At 35.3% G+C, this 11,355-nt stretch overlaps 1 protein-coding gene across 1 annotated transcript in view; it reads left to right on the forward strand.

Annotated features, from left to right (window-relative positions):
- LOC105624443 (ras-associated and pleckstrin homology domains-containing protein 1) overlaps positions 1-11,355 on the forward strand; it is a 57,584-nt gene that overhangs the window by 29,916 nt on the left and 16,313 nt on the right. The window contains exon 2 of the mRNA XM_012205805.1: positions 4,505-4,604. Within this exon, the coding sequence (XP_012061195.1) occupies positions 4,505-4,604 (100 nt within the window). The remainder of the gene's footprint in view (positions 1-4,504; positions 4,605-11,355) is intronic.

Consider the following 11,355-nt stretch of genomic DNA (forward strand, 5'->3'; position numbering starts at 1 on the left):
GAGAGAGAGAGAGAAGCAGTGAGGTCCTCGGCACCGTCCTCTATGCGGCGGAGGGAATCGAGAGGGTGAGTGGGACGTGGACCGACCAGCCTTCACGTTGAATCCCTCGCGGATCAGCATCCAGTGCTCGTATCACAACGACAGCCGCGATACCGCGTCCGTCCGCGTGTTTTCAGCCGTCCATTCCCTTCAGCCCGTGCGTTGCGATCTAATTAATCTTACAGCAGCAACTGCATGCAGTAATAGTAGTGGCTGACAATGTATAGCTTAAATTGTAGCTCGAAGACGGTTTTTTCACAGAATTCTCATTAATTTATTTAGAGGAATAATACTTCTTGTAATTCGATTCAGACATCTAGATATTTTTATGCAGCGGAGAAAATCTGTTATAAACAGATACACGAAAGCGATAAAATCGTAGTGAGAAAAATAATGTCGCTATTACAAAATTAAAAAAATAATTAGACACTTGAATCAGTTCCTTTTTTTTTTAAAGAAAAAAATCGCAAACAGTGCGGTGTTATTGTCTTTAATTTCTTGATAGTTTAGGTAATTCATTATAATAATACCGTTATCTTATTACGCTTGGAAACGTCAAACTGATTTAAAGTGCTGAAAGAGAATTACGTGATGGATCGTTTGGCGTCTCGATTCGTCTAAAATCAAAATGTATCCAATAGTAATAATAAACGAAGCCGTCCACGTGTGTGGCATCGATGAAACCGCGCGAGATGGGAGTCAAGTGATCTTTCGCGAAGTTTGAGGAAATAATCGCGCTTCTGTCACTTGCCAAATGGACAGGTTATTTCGATGGAAGAGTCACAAGGCGCAGGACGATGTGAGTACACACGGAAACATACGACCTACTCATGTCTCACGGCATTTACATTTGACTATGCAAACCGTGTGCGGCAATAAAAATCCCAAAGGAGTCTGGCTGAAGTTTTACGATGTCCCATTCTCACCTATTCCTGTTGAATAATATCTACTGCGATAAACTGAAGAATCAATGCTTAAAAATAATATTTAAAGTATTCGAAAAATATCTTAATCTCTTCCATGTGATTTTCTTTTGTGTTCTTTGTGGAATTTTTTGTTATTTAGTGAAATTTTTAAATTATATTGTACATTGTTAATCTTTTTTCACTTTTTACGATAATTATAACGCTACAATGCTATGTGCATTTCATATAACATTTTTATATCAGAAAACTGTAATTTTACTGCTATAATACATTTAAAAGATACATACATTATAATACATTTAAAAGATAAAAAAAGTAATTTGAACTTCCGAACAAATATAAAAGTGAAAAAGGCTAATGGGAATTGACACAGTAATTAGTATATGCAAATTTCATTAAATAAATATAATTCTTATTAAAAAATTTCACAACATTAAGCGAATACAGTTATATATTTTGGCTCGTGCTTTTAATTATCTTCAATAACGAATGAAACCAATATATTGTCAATCTGCTATTATTCTGTACTGAAAAAAAAGATTGGTTGCTGCAACAATTTAGGTAAAATATGGCATTTTTATATGGCTGCAGTAATCAGTTTTTGGTTGTAACAGCAAATTTTTAGTTGCGTTAGCCTATCTGCAATGTCAATATATGATTTCGATAGGCTAACTAAAAATTTGCTGTTACAACCAAAAACTGATTACTGCAATCATATAAAAATGCCATATTTTACTATCTAAATTATTACAGCAACCAATCTTTTCTTTCAGTGTATCTTTTATAATAACAGAATTAACACTGCATTCATTTCCTTCGCTAATGAATGACCAAAGAGTGAGCCAAATTATTCAATTATAGTGTCCGCTTAATGCTATAATTATTCATTAAGAATTATATTCATTTAATGAAATTTGCGCATTTATTACCTTCCATTGCTGTTATTAGTTCTTTTCACTTTTATATTTGAATGATACATTTATATTCATAAAATTTTATCTACGTCGGAAGAAGATTGGATTAAAGGTCGATGAAAGATTAAAATAAGAAGATAAAATGTTCCATTTAAATACTACCGAGCTCTTGTATGGAGCTTGGGGTTTAATGCAAGCACGCTGATAGTACAAAATACGTGAATACGCATGAAACGAAACACGGACGTAACGTTCGCGTCCGCGGGTTTCGCGTTACAGGAAGAGCCGGCATTATCCGTGCGGATCTAATTGTTGCGTCGGTTGGCCGAATGATAGTTAACGGGTCGTTCACCACACCCACACCGAGCTCATCGCCGATATAGTATGAATATCAGATAGGAAGTATTCAGCGAACACAGGCGGTACATGAATACAATTAAAAGTTTGACAGCTCGAAAAAGATTACGGTGAAGATGATAGCAATATAATTTTCTTAAGAAAAAACTCATCAAAAAATTGGTATATAATAAGTAAATATTTTTTTTGTGATTATTTTTTTTGTGATAATTGTCTCTCATAAAGAAAGCTTTATGAAATTTATATTATATATTAGAATATATCAATAACAAACAACTGATTAATAATTCCGGGAAAATTTTCCCGGAAACTCTCTCACCTTTTCCCTCCTCTCTCTTTCTCTTTCTATTAATATATCTCGCTAAATATTTATAAATTACGTCAAATACAATGCCGTTGCAAAATACCGTAGTTGATGTATAGCACTGCGCTTGTAATTTGTAATAATATAATATAATGAAAATCTCTGTGGTTGCACATTAAAACAAATATTCAGCGCAATGCATTAACACATATATATATATACATACACAAACACACGAAACTTCAGGGATATCTATACCTAAACGAACTCTCGGATTGCTAACTATAATTTCGCAACGCTCAGAGAACAATGCGTACTTGTGCATTCATGCTTCTATCGTCGCTGTTTATAAATCTTTCTAGACAATTTACGACGCGCCAGTTTCCTTTTGACAAGGTAGTCGTGCGGTCTATTTACATTGTATCGAGCTACCTAGTTCGCGCATTAAACTTCAGTGACCCAGTAATGACCACCAGGTCGTTCACCATAACCCGTACCTCTCTAAGATTATCGATGCATGCTAGTCAGGTTGCCTATCTAAAAGCACGCGCGCGCGCGCGCGCGCATGATTATAGAAGGTACATTATCCGTTGGCGCTATCCTCAGAAGCTGAGGAGCACAACGCTCTTCTCCTCTCGTCGCTGGTATGATTTTATCGCGCAAAATATAAGCAGAGGCTGCTAATCAATTTCGTATCACCGACTTAACGATAATACAAAGGCTGCTTATTTTTATTTTTGCGGAAGTTGCTGTTAAAAATAAAATTTCTGCCTCTAATAAGAGTCACTCCTAATAATAAAAGTATAAGAAGATTATAAGATCTAAAGTAGAACATTTTTTTGTGACATTATTTTGAAAATAAACACTGTTCTTTTATTATTAAAACAACGAAATATTTTTAATAGATGCTTAAATCAAAATTGTCAAAAAGATGTATAATCAATCAAAAGATGTATAATATAATCAATTTAATTAATTTTTTAAAATCATTTTTTAGAAAATTCATTGCAAAAAGATTATAGTGAAATCATTAACAATTTATGTTGCCAGTTTTTTAAAATTTAATTAACACGATTGATGAGGACTAATTTTGAAGTAGATTACGTTACAGAATCACTTTTTTTTCTCGATTAATATTTTGGTAATCTATAATCGGAATGTCACGGATATATTTTTCATTGAAAAATGTTCTCTGTAATGTTTGATATTGATACAAAATGGATTGCGAGTATTTTTTTTCACAATTAATGGAACTCAACTATTTTATTTTATTTTATAAGAGAACAGAAAAAGTCGCACGTGCCGCAAAGCCTCTTTGTGAGTGCAAGTGACTTAATGCTTTCGACTGTACAAATCTCATCCGCAATCGAGGATTGGAAACGTAAAAGGATTTCCAACGGATTACGGATTGAGGTGGATTTCTAAGACGAGAAAGGTCGAAGAAATACCAGGGTTATTTTCTGGCGTGGATTCGATTTGAATATCATCTTTTCCCGCTACGCCATGACACCACATTTTTCGTGACTGGTAACTCAGACATTCAAGAATATATTCACGTGGTGCTACATTTATGAATTGCATACGTTATTATTACATTTATGAATTTATACATTAAAGGATATCAAAATCTGTTAACTCCTTCTTTCTCAAAATTGATTGTAATAAAAGAGGAGATATATTTTTCTAAAAGTTTTCTTATGTACTTACGATTTACTAAAATCGATAAAATTATTGTAATATTATTGTTTCAATGATAATTTATTGTTCAATATTTGTGCAGTCTTAATAAAATCTTAATAGACAAACTGAGACTAGAAATGAAACTTTTAATCTTCTTCATCAACTAGTCTCTTTAAAAGGGCAGAAGAGCAGTCATTGCCCTTATTTGCTTAACACGTTGTGGCAACACACATTCCTCGATGCAATGGGAAAGCTAATGGTATTTGCTATCTTTCGTGTTGCAGGGTCTTGACAATGTGAGCTCGGCAACTCTCAGGCCCTTTAACTCGGACATCAACACACCGAGGATCGACAGCTACAGGTTCTCCATGGCGAATCTCGAAGGTAAGTTCGCGTACCATTCGCTCGGGTTTATTGATCCCGCTTTCTGGAAAAGTCACTCGATCTGTCGGCGATCTCCACACGTGCCAGATTCGAAATGAATTTCCGAGTGTGTGGGGCGAAAGTCGCTTTGAACGACGTGTGTCGACCATTCGAGCTGTCCAACCTGATGACTTCTCTCCAATTTTTCGTCGTTTTTTTTCTCTCTACGCTTCATTTTCTTCGCTCCGTCAAGTAGAAATGATGAAAGCTCATTGACGTTCCCTCTCAATCGATTGGCAGCTCCTTTCGCTCCCATCTCGTCGTCCTGGATATTTCCGCGTGTTCTAGTTATTTTATCATTTGTTTCTTCTCGATTTCGCGAAGGAAGCGTTCGTCTCCCGTGGTGCGTGAATTTTTCAGACGCTTCCTGGCTCTCTCTTCTGCGCGGCCCCTACGCGGATTTCGCTCCGAGGAGACATTAATCGTGCGACAAAGATCGATCGGCGAAATGGCTAACGAGACGCGATACATATCTTCCTGTCGTAAAAATTTATCTCGGCCATTTATTTTCGGTTTAGGCTACCTATACTGATTCGCCTTTGCGGCCTCTTGATCGATTGATTGCTACTTTCTGAAGCGGTATGAAATTAATTAAATAAAGCGGTCGACTTTGATCGTTCGTGTAATCCAATATGTTCCTTTCTAATTCCGATAATAACACTCACTTAATTACTTGTTTGGAAAATCGTTTGAGTTTACACGAACTGTATTTTTCCTAATATCTTTTATATCGCGTATTATATCGCGATATTAAAAAAAAGTGTAAAAGATATATGTACGAGTATATATGTACTTTTATTTGATTTTTATTTTAGATATATTTATGAATATTCTTTTCTTTTGCGTCTCGTAGTATTCTACGAATATTACCCTCTCATTATACACGCCGTTGCAGTCACGATTCTCCCTCTCGATTTCTGTTCTCATACCTCACCCACGCGTGCACGTACAAGTACAACTGCGCGAAACGCGATTATAAGCGGAGGAACAGGCGGACTCGCGCCGGAAGATTCTCGAAAGGCTGTGCGTGCATAGCCACAAAGATCTTTCTTCATCTCTCTGTCGTTGCTGCTGCCTGCAAGCTCTCAACTTGCTCGATGCAGAACCTGGGGGCGGACAATCGATACGATGATATATTGTTGTTGCACGATGCAAAGATCAAGAGTTATATATAATGCGGCGGATTTATCGCAGAGATGGGATTATTATTTTTGCCTCCTCGTTTAATGATTCATCTGGGAACCTTGGACCTCTAAGCGAGACACATACGGCCTTATTATTTCACACATCGCATTGCAGAGATCAGCTGTTCTCAGCTTTAAAAATCTAGGAATTTTAATGTTATGTTTGGTACTATTATATATCTAGATTATTAATACAATATAAAATTTAATTAACTTGTATATCTGTATTTCTCCGGATCAGTCATTTCGTAAAGATTTTTAAAATCTGCTGTAAAATAAAAACTTATTTTGTGTTAGTATAAAGTTATAAATATTAAAATGTATTTGCTGAAAAATATCTTGAATATGGATAGATAAAAATTGCAGTTTTACATTAAGATTTCAAAAGCATGCGAAACATTCTCGTTTCCTCCAGAAACATGCCTCTCAATTTGAGAACTACTGATCGTGCGATCGGTAGATCGGTAAAGCGCGATGAAACAAACTCCACCTTAAACCATCGGAATTTTCGTTACGGTATTTTCAGATCGTGATGCTCAGGTTTCGCGATGCGTGAAAAATCCCGAGACGTGCATTCAATTACGACCACGCGGCTTGCTGCACGTGGAATACTTAATCGATCATCTCCCGCATTAAAATAGCACGCCAGACGGGCGTCACTTCAATTCTCGCTGCGAAATTACAACATCTTTCCTATTTTCACGACTCGTTCGCTCTTCTGGTATTCTATAGATAAGGCATTGATGTATACATGACTCGTTATTAATATTTCAAGGTCTCTTCTATGTATATAAAATATTCGCGTTCGATTTCATTCAAATACTTTATATACTTTCCGAGAAAATCTATTTTATATAAAGTGTCCAAATCTAACGATAAATAATTTAAAGACAGATTTTTTGTAACATTTTAAGATGAAAAGTTTAATACGAAAATGTCGAGGCTATAATAGTTTTCAAATAGAAAGATTAAATTACGAATGATAGGACTGAATTTGTGCTGAATTTTGTTATTATTATATCAAAAGCATAAAATTCGAGAAATTCTTTACACTAACCATCTTGCCATTCCTGAGTGCGTGAGATTCTAGCCCTTATTTGCAAACTCTTCTCATTTGAAAACTATATCCATAGCCACGACATTGTGTTGTGTATGATTTCAGCTATTAGTTTATCTCTTATTGCATTGTTGTCTTATTTTGGTTTTGTTACTAGTAGGCTTTGTAACGCCTAACCATTTGCAAGCTACTATTGTCTATTGCATTTATGTTTATGTTAACTATAACCTGTATCATATTTTATGTCTATTACTCTGTTAACATGTAGTCTTTTGCAATAAACTAAATTAAATTAAATTAAATTTTTGTATTAGACTTTTCTTAAAATGTTACAAAGGACTATCTTTAAAATATTTATTGTCAGTTTTAGGACACCCTGTATATTAAACAACATTCTATCAATCCATAATGAATTGAACAGGTGTGTCATACAGATTTCAAATATGAGTCGCTCATATCGTCGCTGTTCTTTATGGTCTCCATCGCCGACAGAGCTTTCGCAAGCTCGAGATGGAGCTCTTCTGCTCCATCTTGCCATCGTTAAACCGATATTGCAAGCTTGTGCATCTTGAGTGAGCAATACCAAGTCTAGACAGTCGGGGATCCACCGGCAATATTCTCTCGCAAGAGTCATCCTCACGGTGAATCGACGCGAAGTCACGCGCGCGCGATAAAGCGTCCGTAAAGCGCAACATTACGATTACGGTAGCACCGTAGTGGCAAATCGAGGAAGACGATCGTAAAGCATCGTTGAAATCATAACGACCGTTCGTTCGTAATAGAAAATTGAAGGATCTATCGTAAAGTAATTGTCGTACAGTTGCACGGAAACTCTGTTAAATTAGCGTTGAAACAAATTTTCTCATCTTAAATCCGAGAGAATTTTTCTTTAAATTCGAGCTTAATTGGGAAGTTTCAGTGATGATTTCATTGGCGATGAATACGTCTATGCCATCCGACACCATCCGACTATATTAAATCGCTTTAATTCCAAGATGAAAATTTTTAATTCCGATTATTACGAAGATACGTGCATTTAGTTGGCACGAACGTCGTGACTATCGCTTCGCGAAGCTGCACGCGATAATCACGACGAAAAAGAACAACTACGTAACGTCGTTAAATTAGTAGTAATGCGTGCGTTAGTGTAATTGGATCTTAATCTATTTACGAGAGTAAATTTTGACCGTTGTTACAGAGAGAATATCAATAAGACGTCGGGCGCCGACCAGTGGTACGAATCGTCGACAAAGTGAACGACGCCGTATCGGGAAACGAGACGGGAATGTTTAATGCGTTGCGGCCATTCATGGTTCCTTTTCGCTGATTTTACCTCGGGTACAGTCCGTGGTTTTATTACTTGCGCACGTTTCAACGTTTCCTCTCTCGCATCGTATAAAACTGTGGTACATTTCTCAGCCACGCTATATGAACTGCTACCCATAGCAGTTCGTACTTTTTAACCCGTCTCTAAAAATTCAATTTGCAACGTTTATTAATATCTGGAAATGATTGTTTCGAAATTCGTTGCGAGATTTCACCGGTTTTTTTTTCATTGAATATCTGCTGCAGGCTTTAATTTGTATCTCTTTCGTTATTAATTAATTAATTGAATGAATATAGACGATATATTTCCCAGATTTTCGAACAATGCTCGGTAACTTGAATATAAACGCGACAAGTAATCTATTCTTGCGGAGACTTAATTATCCGTTAATTGCGCTAAGAGTAATTTATGCGGCTTGCTACGCGGAATATTTAATTATTTATGAGGCTGGCCGAGAGTATCAATGGTCACAATACGACGAACGTATCACCAAAAGAAAGAAAGAATGAAAATAGAGAAAAGTCAGAATAAAATAGGAATAGGAAACGGCTATTCTGAATTATGCAAAGATAATGAGATAGTAGTCCTTGATTGTGAGAGGTAAAATGTGTTGATTAAATTAGTTAATTAATTAATTCATAAAAATCTCTTGTTCATCGCTACGTTTTTCTACCCTATCTTTTTATGTATTATACGTATTGTCATCATAAAATATTTTATAATTATGTCCGGTATTATGTCTACCGAATACCGATAATAAAATTAATAAAGCAGTGGATTTTAATTCAACTCTCTTTCTTTTTTAAGAATGTAAAGGAGTGAGCTTCCTTGCAATTTTCTTCGTCGTCTATGGCTCGGCATCTGAAATTCATGCTGAAATTATACATCTCTAATAAGCAGCTTCACCTACAAGCTAACCATTTTGTTCCCTCGATTATTCCTCGAAGATTCACGATTCTGTCTCGATGCTCCGTAATTTTATGCGTCGTTTGCGATCGCCATTGAAACGTATTGCTGTTTTATCTCTCACAGCAGTCTCGGACATAACCGGATGTTATTTTAACGGTTCCTGCCGATTTGCAAGAATTCGTATATAGGATAAAAGCGTTTGTTGTCGTTAACGAGATCAATGTCGATGGTCGCATCAATCTTTCTTACTAGCTCATAAATCATCATATCAGACTGTCAAACGTCTCCTTTCATTCGAGCGTAGGGCAACGCGATAATAATTCTCGTCGATTAAACGTAATATTGCCAGAGATGTTTGAAGAAATCAATTTTTAAATATAATTCTTTTTATTGTTTGCTATTTCTTTATAGAATTTTTATATACACTTCATTTATAATATAAAAAATTAATATTGTTATAAATTTTAATGAAGATTTTAATGAGGATAAGTATTATATATCTATTAATGAATTTAACACAAATGATTCGATAATTTTGTGTAAATACAATTCTAAAATTAAATAAATTTTATACTTCTTGTTTTGAGCGATGATAACATATCCTAAAATTATTTATACAAAAGCATTTCTTACGCCAGTAAAAAATATATGTGATTAGAAAATATATTGATATATAATGAGAAGCGCACACACATATAAACAAATTACAAATAATTTCATAAGATCCAGAGCGGATATTATGAAAATTATGGGCGAGTAAGAGAATGTCATTGCCTCGTTTGACATTTCTACTAATGTCCCCATTTAATGTCATTTCTCTTTAAGCCACCCCCGCATCATCCGCTTCCTTATGCAGCTCACTGAATATTCACCGAGACTTCTCGTCTTTTCTCCTTCCCTTTCTTTCCTTCTCGTTTCCTTTGTGTGACGCCTTGATTACTTCACCGTGCTACTTCTTCCGCTATTCTCGTTGAGAGACATTTAAGTATCCGTAGATATCACCTGAATCTTGTCTTAAGAATGTGTTAATTCGGTGTAATACTCAGAACGAAGATTTATATTTAGAAATATGAACGGTTTACTTTTAATTAAAGATCAACTAAGAAATAGAAAGAACGGAATTATTCACAATTATTCATGTGAGACTTGATTTAGGATTCAAGAGAAAAAAGAAAAAAGAAGATTTGCCTCTTTGCCTCTTAGTATTCTTTCTTTTTTAAGCTATAAAACAATTTCGTGAATTGAGAATATACTGATATAATAATAAATATCATTTATATCAATAATATATAGATTATGTCAAATCAAGTGAAATGCTCAAATAAGATTTTATAGAACAATGAATTCAAAAAGAATTACTTAGTTCCGAATATACCAAAACTTGAAGAAAATTATCGCCTGCTATTGCTTTCGTAATTCATAAACTTGGCTCACACACAGTATGTAGTTTTCTCCTCTTATAAATTCTCAATGAAAAAGCAGTACCTCTTTCACCATTTCTTATCTAATCCGACGTTAGTTACGCTTGTCAAAATTTTATTAAGCGAGAAAATGCAGTCTCACCGGCGTCGATTTCTTCGGGACTGCGAATGTTACGACGGTGAATGTTTCGTCTCCTCCATTCGAAATCTACATTTGATGCCCTTCATTTGAGTCTCACTGTAGCTCAAGTTGTCACGATGGCTTCTCCTCGAATGCTCGTTGAATTCACTCTCCGTTTCGGTGCCGTGTATTTGCCGCATTCACAGTAATGGGAAGGATTCCCTTTCAACGTTTTACTGTATAAGGAATTGTCTCTTCTAATCCGAGAACGCCCTTTTGTTTGAGAATTGAGACAGACATTGGGGAAACAGCAAGACGACGTAACTTACGACAAACATTTATTCCAAAATATTAGGTATGGGAAAAAGTTCGTGGCGTTTTTCCCATTAGATGGCATTAAAAAAACGTCACGAACTTTTTCCCACCTAATACTTCGAGGACCGAGAATTATATTATGAAAATAATAAAATATATTCATGTTTTTTTATCTAATAATCTAATGTAAGAACAAAAAACGAAAATGCATTTTATATAGATATTTCTGTTTAATATCTCTACTACTTTCTTTTCATCGAGAGAGCAGAGTAATAATATATTATGAAAAATGCCTACAGTAGATTAGTTCACTATTGCGACAGACCAAACGACTGCCATTACAGCTTGCAGTTGCACGGTTGTGCATTTCTAATGATT

The sequence above is a fragment of the Atta cephalotes genome (genome assembly GCF_000143395.1).
Source record: "Atta cephalotes unplaced genomic scaffold scaffold00079, whole genome shotgun sequence".
NCBI classification, from domain to species: Eukaryota; Metazoa; Arthropoda; class Insecta; order Hymenoptera; family Formicidae; genus Atta; species Atta cephalotes.